Source organism: Nanorana parkeri, unplaced genomic scaffold (genome assembly GCF_000935625.1).
Source record: "Nanorana parkeri isolate BGI_ZX_2015 unplaced genomic scaffold, ASM93562v1 scaffold1490, whole genome shotgun sequence".
Lineage (NCBI taxonomy): Eukaryota > Metazoa > Chordata > Amphibia > Anura > Dicroglossidae > Nanorana > Nanorana parkeri.
In genome coordinates, this window is record NW_017307758.1 from 172558 (window position 1) to 200064 (window position 27507).

General features: G+C 46.0%; 1 protein-coding gene across 1 annotated transcript in view; it reads right to left on the reverse strand.

The window, feature by feature from the left end:
- Window positions 1–26408, reverse strand: part of CBX7 (chromobox 7) — a 50778-nt gene extending 24370 nt beyond the window's left edge. The window contains exons 1-3 of the mRNA XM_018570267.1: window positions 26146–26408; window positions 24448–24491; window positions 8940–9005 (exon numbers count right to left, since the gene is read on the reverse strand). Of these exons, the coding sequence (XP_018425769.1) occupies window positions 8940–9005; window positions 24448–24491; window positions 26146–26214 (179 nt within the window). The 5' untranslated portion in view covers window positions 26215–26408. The remainder of the gene's footprint in view (window positions 1–8939; window positions 9006–24447; window positions 24492–26145) is intronic.
- Between the last annotated feature and the right edge of the window lie 1099 nt (window positions 26409–27507).

Sequence of the window (27507 nt, forward strand, 5' to 3'; positions counted from 1 at the left end):
CCCAGGGATCCTGGGCCCGGGCCACGAACCGATTGACTTGTCGGTTGAGTCTGGACGCCAGGAGGTCCACATCCGGCGTCCCTCAGCGCAGGCAGAGCTGATGAAAGACCTCCGGATGACACGACCATTCCCCCGGATCCACCGATTGGCAACTGAGATAGTCGGCCTGCCAATTGGCCACCCCCGGAATGTATACTGCGTTAAGAGCCGGAACAAGCTCCTCCGCCCAGGAGATGAACCCTGCCACCTCCAGCGCTGCGGCCACACTTCTTGTGCCGCCTTGCCGACTGAACCCGGACCGACAGGCCCCGAAGACGACTCGTCCAATGCTGGGGAGACAGCCGAATCGCCTGAAGCTTCAGCACATCGATCGACAGAAGAGACACCTCCAATGACCAACGCCCCTGCGTCGTCCACGAGACACCATCCAGTGCATGGGAAGAAAAGAGTTCCCCCCCAACAGCGCCGTAGACCGTAGCCACCAAACGAGGGACACCCCCATCGCCTGAGACACCTGAACCTCCCTGTCCAACGACAAGGGTGACTTGTCCCCCTGCCTCAAGATGTCCCCCTGAAGAGTCCTGGTGTGATGTTGCGCATAAGGTACCGCCTCGAAGGAGGCTACCATGAGCCCCAGTACCTGCATGCAGAAGCGGAAGGTCGACCACCTACAAGACCACAACAACCCTGTCTGAGAACAAACCTCTCGAACATTGTCTGGGGGGAGAAGAACCCGGGCCTGGACTGTGTCCAGAATGAGACCCAGATACTCCAACCGCGTGGACGGGACCAGACAGGACTCCTTGAAGTTCAGAATCCAACCGAACTCTTCCAAGGACCGTGCAGTAACCGCCAGACCCTCCAACAGGGAGGAATACGACTCCGCCTTCAAGAGAAGGTCGTCCAGGTACCCCACAACTGAGATCCCCCGACAGTGCAGCAACGCCAGAATCGGGCCAACACCTGGGTAAACACTCGAGGGGCCAACGCCAGTCTGAAGGGCAGAGCCACAAACTGGAAGTGCTCCTCCCCACTGCAAAACAAAGGAAACGTTGTTGGGAAGGGTAAATGGGGATATGAAGGTAAGCATCCTTGACGTCGATGGACACCAAAAGGACCGACTGACGAAGACAGGCCACTATGGACCTGATAGACCCAAGCTCACACAGGGCTTGGCGAACAAATTGCCTGGGAGCTAAGTGGCGTAAAAAATTTGAAGGAGATTAGTGAGGAGATTAAGGGGGGATATGATTTCCATGTACAAAATGTTTAATGGTGGTAGCAACATTAGCGATAAACTGTTTAAAATTAACTCCGTTACAAAAACTAGAGGCCATCACCTAAAATTGATGGAAAAAAAATTCCAGCACAAGGGGCGAAGGGGGTTCTTCACAGTAAGATCAGTTAGGGTCTGGAACTCACTGCCACAGGCGGTGATTTCAGCAAATAATGTGGAATTGTTCAAGAAACTTTTGGACGATTTCTTAAGGGACCGTAATATACAGGGGTACGGGTACTCCTAGAATGAGATCCTAATAGGTTGGACTTGATGGACTAATGTCTTTATTCAACCTCAAATACTATGTATAGATTCCATCCGCAACTTGCGGATCCTCACAAAGGTGTTCAATTGTTTGAGGTCCAGGATGGCCCGAATCCCCTCCTTCTTGGGCACAGTAAATAGGTTTGAATAAAACCCTTAGAACCTCTTTCAGGAGTGCACCGGGACGATCGCTCTCTGAGACAAGAGGTCTGCCACTGCGCAGTGTAGGTGTGCGAGCCTCTGCAGAGAGAGGCGCGTATTGGAAGGGAAGAACCTGTCCCTGGGACGTGATAGAATTTCTATCTTGTAACCCGCCGAGGACACCAGTTCCGGCACCCAGGATTCGGAGACGCGGGACAACAAGAGACCCGCAAAGAGTCGAAGGCGCCCCCCCCTACAGCGGAAACCGGAGAAGGGGGCAGACCTTCATGCGGAAGGCGGCTTACCAGGGGGCTGGCCAGCTTTCGGTTGCCATGGACGCTTGGGCATCCTGGCCAGGGAGAGGCTTGCTAAACTTACCGCCCTTCTCTGAGGACGGAGGCGACCGAAACAGCCTCTTGTGAGCGGAAAAGGAAAGACACGGCTCGCGCCGCTGATCTCTCAGCCTTCTCAGCCTGAGGCAGAAAAATACTTTTCCCACCCATGAGTTCTACAATTATCTCAGGCAGCGTAACTCCAAACAAACGATCCCCAGGAAAGGGCAGATCCGCCAGAGCCTTCTTGAAAGCCTGAGCAGCAGAGCAGCTCTTCAGCCAAAGAAGTGTAACCGCTGACACCGACACAGTTGTTGACGCCAGCAGAGCAGCATCCAGGGCCGAGTTACTGTCACAGACTCACCTCGATCGGTTCGCTACGGCCACAGCGCATCCTCCCCCTCCAGCGGTGTGCCGTCTCCTCGTATCTGTCACGTCGGCCGGCGCACACAGCTCATCCCACTTCACGCCGCATCCTCCGATAAGACAGCAGGGGATTCACTTGCCCTGCGTTCTAGCGAGGTAGAACGTTGAGCAACGATTCCCCAGCGTCTCTTCACCGCTCTTTATCCTGAGCCTTGTAGTCCTCCTGGTTAGGACTCCAGCAGCACACAGCACCAGGCTCCTCTTGCCCTCTCCCCCTAAGGCTGCAACTCCAGAGTGGTGGACAGCTACTCCTATGCACCACCTAACTAAACTAAATCGCAAGTACCAGTATTGCTACTGTCGTAACCTGCTTACTATCTTGCCAAACTAATGCTTATGAATTGGTACATACTATCATTATTGCCTTAAGGGGACAGTATCATTATCTGGCGATTCCTATACCTTTAATACCAACTAGCTGTACCCTGATTTGCTAAAATCGTTTCTTGTACTTGTGATGCAACAACTACTGGAGACGTATTCGCCTAAACTGTATGCTAACGGGACTTATAATACATATACTGTATGGCGCTAACCATTCTGGTGAAAATGTATGTTGCACTACGGATCTCATCAGGCCCCTATGAATGTCAATTGTGGTATTGATGAATTCTGCAGTTTTTGTTAAACATTTAATTTTTGCTGTTACTCGCCAGTGTACCAGTCTCTGGTACTCAGCTGTATGACTAAATACAGTAGTTGAAGTGGTAACAATCCTAAGTTTATTGGTGGTGTATGATGTATACAGGGTTCCATCCTCACTCTTACTCATTATAGAGTGTCACTGCGAACCCTCCACCTGAACCATCTTCCTTAAATTATACTCACTGTGTGCAGTTTTTCCTGCAGCTGTGACCCATACTTACTAACGGAGTTGCTCAATTGTTACAGTTAAAAGGTGCCCATACACCTTATGAATATCGGCCGATTTTCGTATGCGATCGTGTTTTCGGCCGATATTCGTAAGGTTGATGGGCAGTGTACAACTGCAAATACTGTACAATCGATCGACTTTTGACTAACCAGCAGGTTAGAAAACTTCAGTCGATTGTACGATTTACGCAAGGTTGGTGGCGTTTCCGTACATCAAAATTTTTACGATTTACACTGCACATGCACAAACGAAAATACGTGCGGTCGATTACCGCTATTCGTCCAGGTGCTTTCTTCTAATTACCGCTGATCCAACCTTGCGATAATCGGGGCAGGATGGGGCCGCCGTACGAAAATCGTACGACGGTTCGATCATCGGACGAAAATCGCAAGGTGTATGGTCAGCTTTACAAACAAACTTCAGGCCCTGCACCGACTGGCCAGCCAACTCAATATAATCAGGAGAAACATTCTCCTCAACGAGATCCTGGTGCAACAACTTAGCCCACTCCGTCAGAGTCTGAGAGAGTAAAGCCGAGGCAAACACCGGACGCATAAGAGCACATGGCCCTGGACACTGACTTCGCCTTCCTATCAGTGGGATCCCAAAAGGAAGGGACAACTGGAACAACGGTAGCCTTGTTTAAACGCGATACCGGAGGTTCCATCGGAGGAGGAGTCGCCCACTTAGTCAAAAACGACTCCTTAAAAAAGGATAGCGGACAGAGAAGCGCCTAGGAACCGAAAAAGGCCTTCGACGGTCAATTCCACTCCTTGTAGAGGAAATCATCAAAAGAAAGGAATATAAAGGGAAGACCCTAGTGGAAGGTTTACTTTTATGCGTCCCAAACTGAACTAGAGGAAGCGCAGAACTCTTCAATTTTGAGCGTCTCCCTGACAGAACAAATCAGGGCAGAGACCATGCGCTCCTTAACCATAAGGGAAGCGCTCAACTCATCCCCACTAACAGAATCTGGTGGGAAGAATCCCCCAGGTCAGGGTGGGTTGAGGCCGCAGGAATGCCACCCTCCTCCCCCTGAAAAAATAGGGGAAGGTGACGGCAGAGCGTGCTTCTTAAGGGGCCTCTGCTTCAAGGCACGTTCAATGCGTGTTACAAAACTGTCCATGGTAGTGAAAAAACACAAGGTGGTGCTGGTGGTACTGACTATCCCCAGTGCAACACCGGAGGAGGGCAAAGGAAACTGGGACATAGGTGCTGGGCTACAGGTCACACAGAGAGGGAAATAGGAATTCTCTAAAGAGCGCCCACATCCCTCACATAGCCCCGTGGACGACTGTGCACTGCGTACATGGTGCCTACCACTAGCGCACATACCAATTACCCCAGAGAGCAAAACAGCAGGCAGAGGGGGACCTCAGAGTACTCCCGACCCCGTGGGTTAGCGGAAAGCCAGAGCAGTCCGTTTCCCAGTCACCAGATCTGTCCCCTGGGAAAGGTAGCAGCAGCAGCAGGGGCCTGTCTGACTCCCTGCCATCCTCCGACAAAAAGGAACCCACATCCAGCCGCGCCAAGTAAACCGGAAGTGACGTCACGGGAAGTGAAGTCACAGAAAGGGCACAGAAGCCCTCATCCGGGATGGCGGCCGTGTCCTCCACAAGGCCGCAAATGAAGCCGGGGACTAAACACATGAACACATGATGCCGGAAAGCAGCAGCCCCACGGCCGTGCCGCTCCCTCACATCAGCGACACAGACCACACCCCACCGGCCCCCCAAGAGCGCTGCCAGACCCAAGTAAGCCCTTGCAGCAGCAAGGCATCCAGGAGAAAACATCCTCACTACCTGGGAAGGAGGGGGGAAAGGGGAGAAGCGCCTGAAGCCCATGCAGAGGATCCCAGACAGGATAGGGGGCTGCGGCAGCAGATCCCCCCACCATACCAGCAGACTTGCCGACACAGAATCCCTGCAGACAAGGCCCTCACAGCCCCAGCCCGACGCCACATACCATGGGGTCAAAGCGAAGTCCCTGCCACCAACCCTTGTCCGGGTACCATCCTAGAGGGGCACCCTGCGGAACCAAATCCAGGCAGCCAAAACACAGGGAATGCAGGGACGGCGAAAAAAACCCCTCTCCAACCACAGTCGCTGCGCTGCCAGCCTGTATGGAATGCTGTGACTGGCGGGCCGAGACCCCCAGTCATATGCACATACAGCCTGTCGCCCTGACGACACTTGCTAGATGGTCCAGTAAAAAAAAGGAAAAATCAGCGAAGACTTCAAGGGATAAAAAATTCAGAGCTACTTAATCCTGTTGCTAGGCAAAAAAATGGAGACTTGTCAGCAGGTGGGGGAATTGGCCACCAGCAGGGGCCGCCCCTAGGCTGGTTTAGTCTTTTGTTTTGTGCCTAGCATCCTTCTCCTGCAGGGTCTTCATGGTCCCTGTGGGTGTTGTAAAGTAGCCACTGCTCCTAGCTCGCTCCCCCGATAGACAACAATCTTACGTTTTAGTTTATTAATTTTGTATTAAAGTTTTAGTCTATCTTGGGGGCAAGCTTGGTGTGGTGGCTCCTTTACAACACACACAAGAACCATGTGGAACAAAAGTAGCCACCCTCCAAAAGGAAGGACACTGTCAGCACCAATTCAGAGATGATTTGAAGATCTACAGCCAAGTGATGCACCAACAAGCTATATTTTTTTTTTAAAGTTAGGGTACTTGAATACATTTTTAAGACTCAACTCTTGAGTTACAGTGTCAATTTAACTAGACGAACAACTTCTGATTCCATGATAAAACACAGTGTAAATGTAAAATGGAGAACAAAGCAAATGTGCATTTGTCAGCTGGTATGTTTACTCCTCAGTGAGGCTTTGAAATTAAAGCATAGAACCAATAAATCATTGGAGACAAAAATGAAATCCTCAAATCATTTTATGAAACAAAATTGTATCTAAATTTTTGGATCATCAAAGTAACTATCTTTTGCAAATATAACAGCCCAACATACTCTATGGGTTCTTTTCACAAATATTGTTTGGAAAGGTCTTTTAATAGCTGTTGCAGAAGTTCTTACAAATGTTTAGCATTTGTAGGTGGCTTTGCTTTCACCCTTTTGTCCAGTTAATTTCAAACCAGTTCGATGGCCAGCACAGTTAGGAATGGCTTGCCATTCCATGATATGAAGTGTACTATGTTGTTAATTACTTCTAAGGTAGTTCTGACAAGCCTAGGGGTATGCTTTGAGTTATCTTGTTGTAGGATGAACTACTGACCAACAAGACGTAGACTAGGGGGTACTGTGTGGTGCAGCAAAATGTTATGGTAGGCCTTTTTGTTTAAAGGTGCCAGTGAGCCTTTGCTAGTCACTGACTCTGAATGCAACAAAAGAGCCCTAGATCATCACCCTTTCTCCTCCATGTTTCACAATTAATGTTACAAACTGCAGAACTATCATTTGACCCAGTAGATGGGTCTACAGAATTTTGAGAGCTTCTGAATGCAATATATTACTTCCTGCAGTGCAATATTAATCAAATAATGCTTCAGAGGTGTAGTAACAGTGTGCTCCAAAGGTTTGGAGCAAGGTTCTACACATATGCAGTATATTGCAGCTTACTATTCCTTAGGTGCGGGTTTTCTTCTTCATGCTTTTTCTCTTTATTTTTACCTGGAGATCTTGTAAGCACCACACTTCCTGTCCTAGGGTGATAACACCACTGTCTTGTATCTATGGAGGAGTCTTGTCACCTTAGGTGGCTTTCCTGATTTGGACTACAGACACTTCCCCCTCTTCCCATTTCCATAACATAGACTAGTTGTTCTGTAGTTCACAGAAGATGGCTATAAAGGCTGATCACTTTTAAGATTTAATTTCAGTGCACAGGAAGTTTCAAAGGACACTGGGTGTCTGACAGGATCCACAGCTAATTTTGTACTTAGCAGAAGATGTGCCTGAAAAAAGAAAACTAATGTAGCTATCACATCTATTTTATTTTTATGTTATTGGATTGGGATATATTTTAATTCATTTATTGTTGTGATAGTTGTAAATTGTTAATCCATTACTTTTTTTTTTTTTAAAAGCTTTCTTGTATAATTTTTAAGTTTTATTGTTTAGTTTTTGGTAAACAAAACATTTTTACCCTCTAGCAGTTTATTGCTTATTTTTGTACCAATAATTAACTGGACTTGAACTGCTAAATTTCAATAAAAGTGGAAAAAGTGTGATGTTCCAAAACATTTTAATGGTAGCTGATGTGTGTTAGTGTATAACACTGAAAATATTTTGCTGAGATACTGACTGTCCCAATTTTATCCCACAGACTGATTTTTCAGTCTATTCCTTTACTGTACTGAGAACAGATAACTTATATATCATCAAGCTGCCACTGTTATCTATAGGTGTAACTGGCTATGTATCTGCCCAGTAATGCTGCTGATGAGTGACTGCAAAACCAGTGACAGCACAGATGTGATATCAGTGCAGCTGTCCATTGAGCCGCTGCTGCAATGCAAACAGGGGACTGTAGTTTCTCTACAGGATGGCTGTGTCACTGACTAGTGCTGTAGTGTTGTTGTGTTAATCCACCCATGGAGGACCATTATCTGAATTGCAGTAGTGTTGTTGAGGCTCACAAGACAGAGACATACAATGTCCATTTCCAGCACTATTCAAATACTGGAGTCTTCTTGTTTCTGTAAATATACGGATATATTTTGTTGGGAGGGAAGGCTGCAAGATGCAAATTCAACAGGCGGACACAGAAACAGAGCACATCATCATACCATGTTCTCATAAGATCTGGATAGACATATAGGGATGTTCACATAACAACTCTGATGGAGAATACATGGCAGGCCAGTTGGCTGCATATCGGTACAGTATACCAGAGAGTCCAGAACAAGCAGACCTGTGACCATTAAACAGTTGCACAGTAGAGTCCAGTAAAGGACCACTTGAGGATCTCAATAGACAGGGGACACTGCCATTATGAGCCGAATCTACTATCACTGCAGTAGAGGGAGATACTCATTGTAGGTTTTTGATATAAGAGGAGCTTTGCAAGTTCAGTTCTATTGTTTCTGTCTTTTTTTTTATTATCATATTTTTTAATTAAAACATTTTTCACAAGGAGGAGTAACCTGTCTTGTTGTTTTCACAGGAAATAGACTGAATGAGGTGGAAGGAACCATGGGTGAATTGGGGTACATGTCTTGGAGACAAAGTAATAACATCTGACCAGGTGGTTACTTTCAGAAAAAAACACAGCAACCAAGTCTGAGCTTTATGCAACATTTTTTATGTCATTCACTTCCGTGAAAACACGCAGGTATAATAATATATGATTGAGTGGACAGAACTGGTTTCCAAAAATTGTCCTGGTTTCTCTATTCTCTGTACAGGAGTGTCAGTATTAAGTACACAGGAGTTACTTTTCAACTGAATGTTTCTGGTGTCATTCAGTCTTGTATGTCTCAATTACAAATCATTATAACATGTTTATATCAAAAGTATTGTGTGCTTTATACGAACTAAAAGGGGAGTGATGTGTGATAATATTTTCATATACCAACTGGCAAAAATACTTTTTGGAACAGGTATAAAATCTAGTTTTATTGTCCCTAGAGGCATAACTCTCATGCTGTGAAAGGAACATCTTACTTTTCCTCATAAGCCAGTACAAGTCGTGGATCTAGAATGTGTTCTTCTGGTTCCCAAGTACTGTATCTAGAAAAAAAGTATAAATATATTATTATTTTTTGTGTTTTTAGAGCAGACCAAAATCATACATTTATCATGTCCCTGCAGTAATAACGTGCCCAAACTGATGTGATATATAGGCAGCGAGCTGTTCTCTTATGTGGGGAATGTCTAGTGAATCTAGTGAGAGGAAAGCCCCTCATTGTATCTAAACAGTGAAGCATGTCATGCCCCCTTCCAGCTTAAAAATGAGCAACACCATGAACATGGCTCTGACTTGAGGTAGTTGTATCCAGGCCCGGATTCCAGGCCAGGGGGCGGCAGCAATGTGGAATCCCCCAAAACATTCAGTTCCGGGCGCCGGGCGGTAAGTTATTTTTTACATTTAGCCCTGCTTTGGGAAAGCAAGGCTAAATGTAAATAAAAAAATTATAAATATTAGTACAAAATAAGAAATAATAGTTAAAAAAATAAAAATGGTGATTAAAAAAGTAAAAATTGAGGGGGCGTGGCTTACGCATGGCCGTGGACGGACGCGTGTAGAGAGCTCCGGCTGTGAACCTGGGGACGATCGCCAGGAACTCTGCATCTTACACCGTACACCCCAGTCATGGGCAGGTCGGGCAAGAAGGGAGGTCGGCAGCCTACCAGGCCCTCTACATCAGCGATCGGACCGAAGATCGGGGCCTTCTTCAAGACCTCGGGCCTACTCGCGACCCAGTCGCCGTCAGACCGCGGTGCGGGAAACGTGGCAGGCTCAGAGGCCTCCTCGCCGGCTCAGCCTACCTATCAGGGGGACTCGGATTCCTCGGCGCCGGAGGAGGACGGAGCTTCCCTCAGAGGTGAGGAGATGTTTCAGCGCTATTTCGCGCTCCTGCCCATGAAGATCGAGCTGGAGGGCCTGTTCTCCCGCCTGGAGGCCTCCCACAGTCGCGACATGTCGGAGCTCAGGGAGGGCATGGCTGGCTTTGGCCAACGGCTGGAAGCTGTTGAGACGCGGGCTGAGGCTGTTTCCCAATCTGTCCTCCAGCTGCAAGATGAGGTGAGCAAACACCATCTACTCCTCCAGCACTTAAGCCTGCAGATGGATGACCAGGAAGACAGACATCGCCGCAATAACATCAAGCTGCGCGGCATCCCTGAGGCCACAGGCCCGTCGGACCTTAAAGCTACGGTGCTGGGCGTCTTCAATATGATATTGGGCAACCCCCCTACCCATGCCATTGAATTAGATCGGGTGCAGAGTGCCAGGATTTCGTAATCCCTCCCAACAACAGCCTAGGGATGTCCTGTGCAGAGTGCACTTTTTTCAGCAAAAGGAGGCCATTCTGCTGAAGGCCCGCGAAAAAGGACCGCTGGACTTTGATGGGGCTCAGATCACGCTCTTCCCGGACTTGTCCCGCAACACGCTGACGAGACGCAGAGCCCTCCGGCCACTGACGCTAATGCTGCAGGAACATGACATTCCCTATCGTTGGGGTTACCCTTTCCATCTGGTGGCCCGGAAGAATGGCAAGTCTCACATACTCCGCACTCCGATTGATCTCCTTGACTTCCTTCGGGCCCTGCAACTTCCCCTGATGACCCTGGAGGGATGGCCGGACCCGGCCCTGCCGGATTGGGCCTCCGTGCCCACAGGATCCACATGGCTCCCCGCCATGTCCCAGAAGAAGCGGAGGCGGAGGTGACCCTCTCTAGTTTTCATGCATCCATGCTGTCATTCGACTACGCTACTGTTTATACCGTATATATGCCTTCTGTGGATGTGGGGAGGTCCTGTGCTTTATGGTCATTACTGTAGCATGTTGTGGCCTTAAGTGGCTGAGCTGCTCAGGGCATGGTCATCCCGGTAAACCATACTCTCATACATTACTTTAACATTTGCTTGATGGCGATCTGCCGGCTGTTATTACTGTCATTTTTTGGGTCTGTTATTTTCAGTGACTTCTGTGTTCCTTTTGGTTTACCATGTATAAACGCTTCAGTGCTAAAAAGCTAATGTTTATAAATGTACATACACCTTAGGTGATTGGGGGATTTTTGCACTTTAACGCCATTACTGTAGCTGAGGGATGCACAGACCACAGGAGGGGTAGCACTCCAGGCCTTTGCCTTTCCAGGACTTCTGCTCCTGCAGTCTGGTAATTGCACCCCTGTGGGGTCTCTGCGTCCTGGAATAACCGACCTCCGTTCATAAAGGGTGGTGGTGAGATTGCCGCTGCCATATGTACATGCTCTTCGATTGTTCCAGTTGCATCTGTGTTTTTATATATTATGTTTTTCATGTTTTCCCGGGTGCAGGGGCTGTTGGGGCCCTGTGTGACCACTTACCCCCACATAGGCCTTCCCCCGACTAGTTAGGGCGTTTTGGGGTAATTTGGACCTTGGTGTCCTTAATTTAGTGAGTGTTCTGTGTTCCCTGTGTGTCTTTAGTTTAGTTACTGGTCTCTAGTTGTTGTCCTCCCTTCCCCCCTCCGCTCCCTATCTTCCCTCTGCTATTCTCCCTTTGGTGGGCTTAGCCCGCTATTCTCCCTCTGTTCTTTCCTTTGACTCCCCTGGCTAGGCCAAGGAGTTCTGAATGAGTGATATTCGGATCTGCTCTCTGAATGCCAGAGGTCTAAACTCTCCACAAAAGAGATCACAATTGCTCTATAATTTACATAAACTGCATAAACAAATTGTTTTTCTACAGGAGACCCACTTTGTGTCGGGCAAGTCTCCTCGGCTGTCCTGCAGACAGTTCCCCAGATGGATAACCAGCTCCGACCCGGGCCGCAAGGTCAAGTCGGGTTTCATTCTTCATTACCGTGTGAGGTGCTCTCTGAACGGGTTGACTCCGAGGGCAGGTATGTCTTTGTGAAATGCTCCATCCAGAACAAACTGATCACCCTAGCGAATGTGTACCTACCGAATCAGGGACAAATCCCCCAGCTGCTTTCCATTTTGGCGCAACTGTCGGATTTCTCGGAGGGCGTTCTCATCCTGGGGGGGGATTTTAATCTGGTGCTCGATCCTAGTCTGGACAATACATCTGGGAAGTCTCAAATCTCCTTCTCCTCCATTAACAGATTGAAAAAGAGACTACATTCTCTCCAGCTAGTTGACATTTGGAGAATTCAACACCCGACCCATAGGGACTATACTTGCTATTCTGGTCCCCACAGATCATACAGCAGGATAGATTTTTTCCTCGTCTCTCACCATCTCCTCTCTTGGGCACCCGACACATCGATAGGTGCACAAATTTGGTCTGACCATTCCCCTGTCTCACTAACCCTTACAATACCGATCACTAGCAGGTCCTCTTACTCCTGGAAATGAATGAAACCCTCCTTCTGGATGTTTGCTGTAAAGCCGACATTCACTCCACAATCACCAATTTTCTTTTGGACCACGCGAATGACCCCACCCCTGCACCTACCCGCTGGGAAGCTCTTAAAGCCACGGTCCGCGGGGTCTTTATAAAGCACGACGCGCGCATTAAAAGGGAGAGGGGTGCCACGTTAGCCCGGTTGATGGCTGAACTGGCCACTTTGGAAACGGCTCATAAGTCCTCCCCGTCCTCTCTCCTCCTTCAGGATCTAACTCGTGTCAGATCCGAGACCCGGTGTCATTTGGATGCCAAATATGCTTCCTACAGGGTGAGGAGCATTTTTTATGAGCAAGGGGATAAGAGTGGAAGCTTACTGGCCCGCTCAGTTCGCCAACAGCGGGTCTCGACTTACGTCCCTAAACTTCACTCCGGCAGAAATGGCGTGGTCCATACTCCGGACCTCATCACCAAAGAATTCGAAACCTTTTTTTCTACCCTTTACCACATCAAATCTGACCCTACGGACATGACCCCTGTGGAGCGAGCTACACAAATGCAGGAATACTTGGCGCGAACTGCGCTTCCCAGGCTTCCAACATCTGCCTTCCAGGAGCTTTCTGCGCCTTTTTCAGACGCAGAACTCCTCCGTATCCTTAAATCACTGCCAACAGGCAAGAGTCCTGGCCCGGATGGCTTCACAGTTCGCTTCTAGAAACGTTTTCAGGATATTTTAACGTCCCCTCTCCTGAACTCCTTTAACGCTCTCTCGGCCACTTGCCACTTTCCCCGCCAATCACTGGAGGCTCATGTAGTGGTTCTACCCAAACCAGGCAAAGATACCATGCACTGTAATAATTTCCGTCCCATTTCCTTGATCAATGTGGATGTTAAGCTGTATGCCAAACTGCTAGAACATCGCTTGACTGACCTGATCCCACGGCTCATTCACAAAGATCAAGTGGGGTTTGTGCCCCGACGTAGTGCCAAGGATAACACCAAACGCACGATCACTCTGATGCATCACGCCCGCTCCCGCGGTCTTCACTTCTGTTTGCTCTCGGTCGATGCTGAAAAGGCGTTCGACCGAGTCAGCTGGTCTTTCCTAGCGGCCTCTTTACTCCACTCGGGTCTCCCCCCCGCATTTGTTGACAGGATTATGGCACTCTATCACCGACCCTTTGCAAGGGTGCGGGTCAATGGTAATCTGTCTGCCCCGTTCCCGATTTATAATGGCACCAGGCAGGGCTGCCCCCTTTCCCCCTTGCTCTATATCTTGGTGATGGAACACTTGGCCAACGCAATTAGGGGCAATGACTCCGTCCGGGGACTTCAGATAGGTGGCCAGGTACATAAACTCGGTCTCTATGCGGACGACTTGCTCCTGTACCTTTCGTACCCTATAGTGGGCGTTCCCTCTCTGATGAAGGAATTCAAGCTTTTTGGTCGCCTGTCTAACTATAGGGTGAACTTTCAGAAATGTGAACTACTGAACGTTTCCCTGCCACGAGCTGAGGCGGATTGTGTGAATGGCTCCTTTCCCTTCACGCTGAAATTGGACTATTTGACTTACTTGGGCGTCCGCATCCCGGCGGACCTAGCGGACCTCTATTCCTTAAATTATGCCCCCTTACTACGTACGGTCGAGGATACTCTTCTAGCTTGGATGAACCATCATCACACTTGGTTCGGTAGAATTGCTCTCTTTAAGATGAACCTGCTCCCTCGCTGTCTCTACCTATTCCAAACCCTTCCTCTCCATCTCCCAGCCCCCTTCAACAGATTGCGCTCGGCCCTTATACGTTACATATGGAGGTGCCGCAAACCAAGGATACGATATACGTTCTTGACAATGAGGAAGGAGAGGGGTGGGGCGGCGCTCCCGGATCTGGAGGCCTACTATAGAGCCACTCACTTATCGCATTTGATGGACTGGTTTGACACCAGAGATTCGGCTCTTTGGGTTTCCCTGGAGCGGGAACTGTCCCCAACACCTCTCACGAATCTCCCCTGGCTCCCGCCCCGGCAACGGCCCCCTAGTCCTACGCTACCCTTCTTTCTCACCCCAGTGCTCAAGGTGTGGGATTCCACGAGGCTCAAATACAAACTAACAGCATCCAGGGGCTTGATGGCACATCCAGGGTTCCCCCCTGGCTGCGGGGTCCGTAGGTTCCTGTGTTGGGAGGAGACGCCCCCTTCATACATTTTTCAGGGATTGCATGGGGGATCCCTCAAATCCTTGGATCAACTTTATGCCCCCGACCCTGTGCCGCGGAATGTGTGGTTTGCTTACCATCAACTTCAACATTTTGTAAGGGGACTATTTTCGCATGACCCTATGCCAGGCTCCCTGACCGCATTTGAACAACTATGCGCAAGTGGAGAATCCCTGCCTCACCTTATCTCATTCCTATACGACTTCCTATCCTCTGGGCTCGAGGGGGAATCAGCGTACTTCATCTCTGCATGGGAGCGGGAATTGGGAGTGGTCTTTTCCGAGGAGGAGAGGCGGAAATGCTTCTGCTTCACTCATAGTGTCTGTATGTCCTCAGCGGTGCAGGAACACAACTACAAACTACTGACTAGGTGGTACAGGGCCCCGGCAAGGATGCACCAGATTTTTCCCTCTCTACCGGACACCTGCTGATGGTGCCTCACAGGAGTGGGAACGCTATCACATATCTGGTGGAGCTGTCCTCTGATCGTCCCCTTCTGGCGCACCATCTCACATGTGTACTCAAGAATGTCTGCCAGTGATCTCCATCTCACGCCTCAAATGGCAATATTGTCGGTATTTCCGGGATCCATCTCTCGGGCAATTGATCCCGAGACATTGGAACTCTCAGGTGATTCCAACACTGGGGGAATGGTCCGCGGAAATGTGCCGTCTAATGAGATCCGAGGAGCTGATTGCTGAGCGGCTGGACAGGTCTGAGGCATTCCAGTCCAGATGGAGGCCATGGCTATTGTTTATGGCAACAGATGAGTTTATGACGCTGGCATAAATCCATGATCCACCCTTTTTAACCACGCAATCATCTTCTACACGCTTTCCCCTTTCCTCTCGCCCCTTCTTTTCTTCTCCCCTATGTATCTGTGTGTCTTTGTGCCCTCTGCTGTCCATTTGTCTTGTGGTGTTACGTGTCGATTGTTCTGTTTGTATTGTAAGGCGGCTCTGATCAGGGCTTTCCTTAATCATCTTGATGCTGGAGAGCCGGATCCGTGTCTGACCGAATACAGTTGACCTCCTTGGAGGGGAGAGCTTTAGCAGCCCAGGACCCCTACGCGGGGACAAGACCTTGAGCGGAGGTACGGCTTATATATGGGCTCATTGTCACGTACGTTTCTGAGGTACTTGCTGTTGTCTTCAGCTCTGCACTATTACTAAGATTGCTCATTGGAAGCTGCCTTTGTATGTTGGTTTACTTTGTGTGCTGTTTATTTTGATATTTGTGAAAATCCAATAAAAACTATTTCTGCAAAAAAAAAAAAGTAAAAAATAATAAGAAAAAAAATGAGAAAATAATAAGAAAATAATTATAAAACAAAATAAATTATAAAAAATAAAAAAAAAGTAAACGATAAGATAAATAAAAATAAAAAAAAGTAAAAAAATAAAGTGATAATAAAAGTAAGAAAAAAAATAAAATTAGCCCTGCCGCCACTGCCATTTTCCATTGATGGGAGGGTTTGGGGGGAAGGGGAGCGCATTGTGGAATCTGGCCTTGGGGCGGCAGGGAGAGTAAATCTGGCAATGGTTGTATCCTCATTTGCTTCTTGCACCTTCCTATTGGAGTAAGGCCACCCCTCATAATGACAGACCAATGAGAAAGTGTGGAAGAGGGTGGGTTAAGTTTCCGGGAGTGTTGAAATTTGCATAATATAGTGCCCCAAAATACAGGCCCCCCAGGGTGCTGAATAAGGCATTGAAAGCTGTAGTGCAGCATGCTGAGCCCCAGAGCATAGAGATTGATTTGCAAAAGGAAAATTGACTGTTGCTTTGCAAGGAAATTTTCCCTTAGCTTACTGAATAAGGTGAAATTCTGCTGACTTCCATCTCATTCAATCATATGCAAGCAAAAAAACTTTTTTAAAAAGATGTCCTTGCATGTCATTGGGTATTCTTTGCAAAGTGAATTTTCGCCTAAGTCCCTTACAAAGAGAAAGCTTATTTGCCTTTATTGATTATTTGACAACAATCAATAATGGAAATCGCTGTCAACGATTTTCATTATCAATTAGTTGGTCAGTCGATTAGCTGAGTTGCTCGCAGCTCCTCACACCCTACCTCTCCCCGCCTCACTCGCATGCGTGTTATTGACAGTCCGTCCCGTCCCAGGGAAAAGTGTTGAGGTGTCCCGGCAGAGCCGCAATATAGCGAACAAAATTAGCCCCCAAATAGGGGGGGACTGACCGTTAGGGCACTGCCCAAAGGCCCTCCGCCATGTCTCAGCCTCTTTCTCCTCCTCCCTGGGCTACTCATAGTAGACTGTGGACAGACTGAATAGCGATATACAAACAGTGTAAGTAATGTGTATTATGTGGAGTCTGTGTATTGTTTGCTGTGTGTACTGTGTGTGTGTGTATTATGCGTTGTATGTGTACTGTGTGTGTATTATGCGTTGTATGTGTACTGTATGTGTGCTGTGTGTGTATTACGTGTTGTATGTGTGCTGTGTGTGTATTATATGTGTACTGTGTGTGTTTGTGTGTGCACAGTGAGTCAGTGGGTGAAGGAGACGGTACAGCTGCCCCGGGCACAAAGATGGGGGTGGTCAGCTGGAAGCAAACTCAATTACGCCTGTGAGGCCCGTGACACGCTGCACGCAAAGCAGCAAAGGGAAGTGGTGGTGTGTGGAGCTTAGCATGCAGTGTGTCTAGCAATAGGGGGCTGTTTTGTAGTTTACAGAAAATAGCTGGAAAGGCTGATGACATTGTTTGAGATTTTAGTACAGTGCAAAGGAAGTTACAAGGAAACGTGATTTCTGACAGGATCAATAGGATTTTTGTTTTACATGAAGAAAGTATACTTACTCAAAAAAAAAAACTATTGCAGCCACCACATCCAAAGACTGGTAAGCTGCAATATATGACTTTTTTGTTGTTCTTGGGTTTAAATATACTTTAAATTGATCTAGTATGAAGAAGCATCTTAAAACATTCACAAACATGTTTACATCATTATGAAATGTCTGATATTTTCTTGTATTGAACAACTCTGATAGATCATCATTTTACTTTAACAGTAATTGTATTTTCTTATTATAAACAACAGCACAGATGATTACAGCTAGTGGAATATAGAGATTGAGCTGAAACATCAAGAAAATAATTTGTACGGTTATATAGATACAACCAACATTAAAATGAACCTGTACCTGATGGACAACCCTGTAGCCTGCTTGTTACATTTAAACACCATGGGGGGAATCTATCAAAGCACTTGCGACAGTTTTAGCCTCTTAGATCATTATTTTAAATGTGCAAATCTGTCTTAACATGTGCCCCTGTTTTCCTCAGCTTGCACTACTTTTTCAACTGCATGTTTTTTGCACCTGTTTTCCTCAGAGCCTGCACTACTTTTTCAGTTGCATGTGTTTTCATCTGCACTTGTTCTGGGCTGTCTGAAACTGGAGCATCACTTAAGAAAACACTCACAACTTAAGAAGTTCCCAAGACCACTTCTTCCAGATGTGACAGTTAAGCTTATTGCCTGGAGTTGAGTTTTCTTTCCTGGAGTCTATCGAACCTCATTTATCAACAACATTGCACCAGCTTGATAAATCTGGTGCAAATATATTCAGTGCAAGTTCAAACACTCGCAATAGCTATGATAAATTCCCCCCAATATGTCTAATGAAAATTACATTTATTATCAAGGCTTAGACTGCATTGATAAATAAGGTGCAAATAAACATGGAAAATGTGTCACTTACAGAAAAGTGGAGCAACTCCCTTGATAAATTCCCCCCCATGTCTATTGGGAAATATAAAAAATCATTGACTAGGCATCTCCTAAATGCTGCCCGCCTTTGCATCCCGCTGCTATGGAACTAACCTAGTTGCCCCAGCCTTAGTTTATGGTTTTCCAAGGTCAGCGAGCTGTACCTGATGGAGGATTTAACCTCTACGCTCAGGAACACTGAGGAACTCTTCCGATCTACCTGGAGACCGTGGGTCGCCTTTCGGATCACGGAGGCTTACCTTCGGGTGATGAGCGCAACATCCACCTGAACCCTACTAGGGGTTCATGGTGTGCACGCCTGACCCACAACCCCAATCCCCACCAACCCTAGCTCTTTGCCCCTGGCCTCCCCCCCCCCCCCCCCCCACTTCTCTCTACATGTTACTCCTTGTGATCTAGCTCTTACTCCTCTTTTCGTCCCTCTCTTCGTTACCGAGCATACGCCATACCTTGTCTTGTACTTTGACGCAAGGGGAAACATCGACCAATATCAGTTTGATTAATTGTTAGCAGTTGCTCCTTTACCTAACTACACATAGGACTGGAGTGGCACTCAGTGCCTGACTCCGTGGAGTGTTGACTATGAATGATGCCACTTTCTGTTTAATATCATCGTTGTACTAGACAGGGTCGCTCTTGCCCTGCGATGGCTGCCCTGACAAGCAGCCCATTCATGCCATATTGTATGTAATACGACTGTTGTATATCTCCCACCCCAGCTATGTACTAGGAATGTTGTTATATATATGAGGCATAGCCCCCCTGTACCACTGCACGTTAAATATGTACAATAAAGCTGATTTATGATTTTTTTAAAATGAACCTGTACTTTACCCAGGTGAGTATAACCAGCTAGCAGGTCCAGCAATAGGTGAACCTCTTGCCATGCATGGGCAAAGAACAGGTTCAAATGAATACTGCAATAGCGCAACTGTAAAGAGTGACATTGTGTATCTGCAGTGATAAAGAGAATAACAATTGTTCATAGAGTAAAGAAAACCCAATTAGAAATAGGGCTGCAACAACGAATCGATTAAATTGATGATGAGAAGTGTTGGCAACTATTCTCATCATCGATTAGTTGCTTTTCGATTAGTTACAGCCACCGCTCTGCTCCTCAGCTCTCCTCCCTGCTGGTGCTGGCTGCATCGGTCTGTGTCCTTTTCAATCCCCGCCTGTGTCGGCAGATGCAGCGGGGACATAGACTACTGCAGCCAGAACGAGCGGGGAGAGACTGCTGTAACTCTGCAATCCCCCGCTGCCACCCCTCCCCCAGCAGCCGCTCCACCAGGTTCTTCCTTATAACCTGAAAAGCCAGGTTCTTCCTTATAACCTGCTTTACTTTCTGGGCCCTCTCAGCCCCTTTGGCTTACACTGCCACTAATTTCATTTTCGGCCTGACAAATGTTGCTGCAGGAGGTGCGTTGCGGTGCCATTGATATCAAATGCACCTCCCGTCCGCAGTGTGATCCCCCGCACATGCGTGGTACTGCAATGCTCTGCGTTCCAGTGCAGTGCGATTGTAAATTGCTGCATTTGTGTATTTTATTTTGCATAAATGAGGGTATTATTTTTTAAATCCTATTCAATTAATCGAAGATAATAATCGGCTAACTAATCGATTATGAAAATAATCATTAGCTGCAGCCCTAATTAGAAATGTGGCTGTTCTTTTAGAATGTTGGACTGCCTTTAAACTTGGAATTTCAGTATTTCTCATTAAGAATTGGGGCCAATAAGGTGGGGGCTTATGAACCAATGTAGGAAGCAGAAACAAAAAGAAGGAAGAAAGGACAAATATCGTGGAAGAAATGGAGAATCCTTCAAATATATAAAGCGGTACTGCGAATTATTAACATATAGTGATCCTACTGTTCTGCTTCATAATTCAAAAGACGAAAGCTAGAAAAGGGAGTCCTGCAGAGACAAGTTGGTAACATAATGCAGTCACATGATAATGGGAAGATATTAGAGGTTTCATTTAACACCTGATTTATCAAGAATACTGGCTGCAAAGCAATATTGTACATCAGGGGTGGGCAACTCCGACTCTCCAGCTGTTGCGGAACTACAAGTCCCATGAGGCATTGCAAGACTGACAGTTACAGGCATGACTCCCAGAGGCAGTGGCATGTTGGAATTTGTCGTTAACCACTTAAAGGCCATGGTGTTTCACCCCCTTCCTAGCCAGGCCATTTTTCAGTATTCAGCAAGCTGGCTGTTTACATTCTTACAGTTTTCCCTTTCGTGTGCACGCTGAGTGCCGCACACGAGAAGGGGGAGGGGCAGGACGTCTTAAGACGCCCTCCCGCTCCTAGCAGACTTCCGTCCGGCCGTTCACGAACGGCCATGGGCGGAAGGTAGTTAAAGTACAGCTGGAGGGACGGAGTTGCCCACCCCTGATGTACATGTTAATGTACAATATTTAGAGGTAAGTGATGAGGAGTAGTTGGTGCCGCTGTACTCTGTGTTCTCTATTAGCGCAGACCTGCAGAAGCAGTGACAGTTTAGCCTTATGCTGCTGTCGCTTATAAACAAAGAGGAAGTGAGGATGGGAGCCTTCCTTTGTGTTTACAATTGACACCAGTCATCGACTAAGCTGCCCCTGCATCTGGGGTCCATGCTCTACAGAAAGCCATGAAACTTTGTCACAGGAAAAGAAAGAGGCTGGATAACAGAGCAAGAGATTGAGCCAGGAATAGTTCAAGCTGTTGGTCCTGAAGGGTGGGGAGTAATGAAATGATTAATGTTATTGGCGGTAAATAAAAAGTCGGAGGATTTGAAGTCCCTTATAGGTGGTGCTACACTCTGCTTGTGGGCCTGTATGATACACACTCCTGACCCCTGCACTGTATGCACTGGGCTGCTTTGTTACCAATTTCTGACCTCTGCACTTTGTATACTGGGTTTTAGATTAAACACTCCTGGTCATTCCAATTTGTATGCTTGGCTGTATGTTATATGCTCCTTACCACTGCAATCTGCACAAAAATATACATACTGCATACTATTCAGTCTTTTGCCACCTGTCATGGTAATTAGGATGTTGTACAATGTTCTATAGTGCTGCCCAAACTGCACCAAAAATTGAAGATATTGTTCTTGGTTCTGTGAATATGGCCCTTTTTCCAACACATGATGAAAAGCATAGTGGGTATCAATCATCTTACTTACTGATTTCTTTCTTAATTTTGGGTTTCTTATACAGATTTATGAGAAACCACCATGGATCATCTTCTTGTTAGTTAGGATTTACCATTTAGATGTAAAACATTTGTAGTTTGAAAGCTTTAAAATAAATTACTTTGCTTTAAAAGGGTTCTTAAAAGGAGAACTATGGGGTCAGTGCTTTTCCCCATAGTTCTCCTAAGGGTCACGCGAGGACATAAACTAGCGTCCTCCCGTGACCCAAAGCTCAGTGTACCGCACAGCCAGGAAGGATCCCGACATTACTGTTGAGATCCACCCAGCTGCGTGATTAACAGCTGGCTCTGCCTATCTAGAGGCAGAGCCAGCTATACCCGCCCCCTCCCCCGTCCTTTCCTCCAGTCAGCGCTGGAGGATCGGACAGGGGAGAGGGGGGGAATCCCTGCAGGGAGCCATGAGTGGCAGTCACGGCTCTCTGCAGGGACTTGATCGAGAAGTGAGCGAACGACGGTATGTGTTCGCTCACTTCCCGATCTTTGAGCCGACGTGTGACAGTTTCATTGTCACACGTCGGCTCAAACTATGAGGTTGAGTGAAAATCACTCACCTCATAGTTCTCCTTTAAATCAACAGAAATAAGTGTATGAGTCATGAAATGATTAATCCATGTATTCAGTGCCACCTATGTATTCAGTGCCAATGAGTGCTGCAGTTTGTACATCCTAATAACAGGCACTTTACTCCCTTAATCTAACTAAAATAAAGATTAACAGAGAATGTTGTAAATCTATTGCTGGAGTGTAGTGGAGGTGTGTGCTGTATATATGTACTACATATACATTACACACGTATATACACATATATCAGTGACGTGCAGTACCTCTTGCTCCAGGTGAGGCATTCCCCAGCCTATCCCCCCGGCGCCGGCCGAAGCCCCACCCCCGCCGGCCGAAGCCCCGTCTCCAACCCATCCCCAAGCTAGTGTAAAGGAGGAAGGGAGGAGCCTCCCTGTCCCTCACTTGCTCCTCACTGCTGAGGCACTCCGTCTATGACAGGTTACACAGCGTGGAGGATTTCCCTGCTGTGTAACCTGTTAGATGCCGATCTGAATGGAGAAAAAGCTGTCAGCTTATATATATATACTCATATTTTTTTACTCATATATAAATATATTCTCGTGTTTCAGAACTCCACAGACACATTCTCTGTTAATGTTTTAATCAATGCTTGAACAGGGTGCATTGCTTACAAAGAATGGACTTGTATGGTCATCCTAAACAGAAAACAATCACATGCAGGCATATGTTTTATGATAAAAGGTAAACATGAACAGCTTTCTTCTAGAACTTCTTGATATGCATCATTTCTTACGTCACAACAGTGTCAACGTGAACAGATAAAAAAAAAAAAAAACAGAACACTGAACGTCATCTTACTAGAGGTTTATTTATACCAGATAAGGGTTTATTTTCAGCATTACAAAAAATATCTCTGAGATGTAACTCACGTCTTACTATAAGAAGCATCTTTGTGTAAAATTAACTGTAAAATGCAGAGACACACGACACGCTGGGCTCCACACAAACAAAGGGTTACACTGTGCACACCTTTCCTCTGCTGTTCTTGCGCACACTGCAGCACAGGCTGAAGTAAACAAGTGAACATATGACTCATGCGTCACTCTCTCAGCTCCCCCTCCTCTGAGTTCTCACTCCCCCAGTCAGATTAGAGGTGATAAACAAGACGTATTCAATAGGCAGGCCTTATCTAGGAGCAGGCAGTGCCATGCCAAGAGAATACGCTGCTCTCTGCTGGCTCTCTTCACATAAAACACATATCGCTGCAAGGCACTTTAACGAAGCACTCATTCATTCGATTCCCCAGATTCCAATATCATTTCTAATCCAAAAGGTTTGGACTAACATGTCAATTTCTGTTTAAGCTTCATTTTTAGGTGGTATGATAGAAAATTGGGGACGAAAATAGGGGTGTTGCCTACCAGCTTGGTTTCCACGGGCAACACCTCCATTTTTCCTTCTTTTTAAAATACCCATCTGCTTCATTCCTTTGAATGGAGACGGACCTTTATTGAGCAATAATAATTCTGCTAGACAATAGGGTATCTATCCTGCTGTTAACCCTAACAACACATTTCGTCACCCTAAAGTCATTGTTTCATCTTTCTTTGCCATAAAGTTATTCTTGAAGTTGACAAAGTAACGTTACCTATACATTTTTCCCCAATCACTAGTAAATCATATGTTTCAAAAGCTCCCAGATCACACAAAAAAAGTCAAAATGCTGAATTTTAATAAATAATGCCACTACAGAGCCATGTTTTTACCTGTCTGGATATAGGGACTGGGTTGCTGAGAGGAGAGGGAGAAGGCAGAAGATCATTGTAAAAAGTTACTTAAATATTTAAATAGTTCAGGTATTCTTGATAATAGAATCCATGCATATATTATGATAGTGTATGTCTTATATACTCGTGTGCATATTTTGGTTCTCTGTGTACTATGCTGCTTTATAGGTTGGTGGTATGTGCATGCTGAGATGCCATTTGAATGCAAATGCCAGGCTTTCTGGAAGTAGTACAACTAAAATGTACAGTCAAACAATAGAAGTAATAAAATAATTGATAAATGCTTAGTTGTATGCACAAAGCTATCTCATTTAAGATATGAATCCCATTGAGGAGAAAGAAAACACATTTGTATGGTCTATCAAGCCACTTCCTTTTAACTACACACATGATCCAAAGGCGGGAGAATTCAAAAGAGGTTTCTGGTTGTAGCCAAGCATGTGTTCTTTGGTAACCACGTGTTATGTTGCTTTACAAAACATGTGTTTAGTTCACGCTGAATTACAGCTTGTAAAAATAAGTTAAAGGTTAAACGGTAGAGTTATAACTGTAGTGTTACGTTTTCAATAAGCAGGGACTGAGAACATTTGCCAACGACTAGTAATGCAACTATAAATCATATAACACACACACACACATCTATAGATACATATATCTATATGTATAAGTGATTTGAGCTTACTTTGGGGGCCAGCCCTTCCACTTCACAAGATATTCCACTTTTCCCTGGAAAGAGACAGAGACAGTACTCATCACATAGGACAAATTACAATGCCTTTACTAGGTGACACCGTGCCATATGTATAAAGCAGAGAATCTAACATTCTCTGCAGGTGAATCTTCTAGGTCCATGTGTTTTAAAAGCAGTGTTCAATTCTCCACCAGAGAATGTTTGGTGAAAGTCACATTCACTGCATTATTAATAGACCCAATGTATCAAGAAGTAAAGTGATAATTTAAAACAAGCCAACTATAATCTATGAGTGTTCAATAAACTATCTACTTGATATAGATGGTATACATTATCACTGATCACGTTTAAATAAGAAGCCCAATAAACATAAAGAAACAATCTAATGTAATTTCTAGATCTGTTACCAAGGAGTCGACTCATTTAACACCAATGAAATGTACACAACACTGTCATCTTGATAATGCTGAATATAAATTAAAGAACTGTAGCGTTACAACTGTAACTGACAGAATAAAATTCAATAACAAAAGGACGCAAACCAGAGGTCACACACTTCCGCTCTTCTCCTATTTAACAGTGGACACTTTGGGTAATAAATCCATACTAGGCCCACTGTTCACTCTATAATATAATAAACATTTGTACTGTGAGTCATCTGTGTGAGTCACAACTTGGTTTAGTCACCTATAGAAAGATTAGCTCAGCAAGTGAGTCACCTGTAGCGTAAAAATGGTATCTTTACTGGAGTCCATCAACTCTCAATCTTTATGCATTATAAAAAGATTACAAAAAATAATGCTGTTGATATGACGGTATTCCAAACCAATCCATTTCTCTAATGGTCCCTGATAAAATATTGGAAAGGGTGGTGATTCAGACCTTGATTGCAAGTAACTGCATTAAAATGACTTTCAAGGATAACCGGATTTCATGTTGATGTTCTAGCATGTCTTTTAACATATTCTAAACATATAGCATATTATAACAAATGGATTACATGCAAGGTGGCAAGCTACATTGTTCACAGAAGATTTAATGTGTTATTCATTATGGGAAGGCTAATGTAACAGTAGTAACACTTGGGGGGTTATTTATAAATATTTTCATGCAACATTCGCACAACTCTCACCCAGGATTCGCATGGAATCCAAGTCGAAAAATGTGAGACTCTTGCGTGAAAGCTATGTGAATTTTGAGTGAAAACGTTTACAACTAGTCCCCTTAAAACCAATGTTTCCTGAAAAAGGCAGTAGTCGAGTTGTGATTTGGATCAGGTCATCCTATGATCTTAATAGTATTGCCTGTCACAGTCTAGTAAATGGCGTGTACACATGACCACCTGTAGAACCATTCATAGCCACCCAGTAACAGGCAGTCATTTACTCTGCGATGTTATACAAACTACAACACAGTCTGTTTACAGAGGCAGTACAACAGAGAAAGGCAAATCAGGTTACATATCTCTGCTGCAGCATTCATATTTTGCAAGGCTGATTGTAAATAACATATGGCCAGTCTAATTTCTGCCACCAACATGATGCATAACACATGCAGTCTAACTGACAATATTTTCTCACCAGGTGTAAATCTAATATGCCAGGACACTTCAAAAGTTCTGGCAGCCTAAGTGGAGATTTTAGGGCACAGAATGACATGGCTGTAGGAAGATATTTATTTAGGTCTTACCTTTCGTATTCGCTTCTTACGAATGCTCTCTACTGCAAACACTTGCTCCCCGATTGCAGATAGCTCCATGCCAGTCTTTGGCTTGTCTCTCCGTGCCAAGATGTCCCCAGTCCTCTTGTAGACAGACCCTCTTCTCAATGCAGATTAGTTCTTCCTATACTAGAGACTTCTAGATGAACGGTGACACACCCCCTCTGCAATGCCAGGGTGCCAAGGGTGCTGTACTACTATGCCGCTGCAAAGGCACTACTTATTGCAGGGGGGATTTAATGAACCTGGATCTCCTAACTACACTCAGCTTCCCCACCCCTTTGCAATAACCTTATCCTTGTCAAAGTATAGGTGTAGCTGTCTTCTAGCTGCTCTGGTAATAGTATGTGCATGGGATGTTCACACCCCCTCTCTGACAGCTCTACAAGGGCTCTAGTAACGCACGTTACTCAGTCGAGCAGCCTTCTGCAGATTTTATCCCGTTACACAAGCCTTGTTCATGCACACTGCAGAAATAATGTGATGACAACTCTCTGTAGGTGACACTTCCTCTATATGAATGCTCTACCTGCTATCTAGCGCAATTCAAAGTTCTCTGCCACTGCACAACCTCTTCAAACTGGATGGCTGCCTCTTTCTTGCAGCTCTGTATCCGTGCCAAATACTGCTGCAAATTCCTCCATAGACGACACCTCCTCCCCCCTACTATTTCCAAAAATACTGCAGGTGTTTTGTGCAGTGCTGCTGTGATGCCTGGTGTCCAGCTCGTGCACTCAGCTCCAAGGAGTGAGATGGCTGCAAAGCAGATGACTGAATATTCCTGCTCAGATCACTTCGCACGGGAGCCAGCTCTTCCCTCTTGCCTTTGCATTACAACCTGCGCAACATTTTCAGGGAGCGCGCAGCATCTTCTCGGGAACGGCAGTCACTAGTAGATTCTAATGGAAGAAGAAGCCTTGATGACATCACCCGGTCATGTGACCAAACTCAGCAGGAGGAGCTTATAAATGAGAGATGCAGATAAAGAAGACCGAGGAGTGATTATTATAGCGAGTGGATTCTGCTCGAAGCCGGGGGATGATATGTGGACGTGGTTGGCAGTTCTGCTCTCCGGGCGGTTTGTTTTGTTCCAGCTGGTTAACAGGAAGAACCGCAGGAACAACCACCCTGCCTCTTTGAGTCCCTCCCAATGTTGTGGAACTACAAGTACAAGCATGGTTGGTTAACCCTTTCCTTGCCAGCTTTTCATAGGTTGTACTTGTGGTGCCCGGGATACTCTTTTGTTTTCTGGTACTAAAATACACAGGTCGACATACCTCAGACATCATAAAACTATATATATATATATATATATAACCCCTTGCTGTCCAT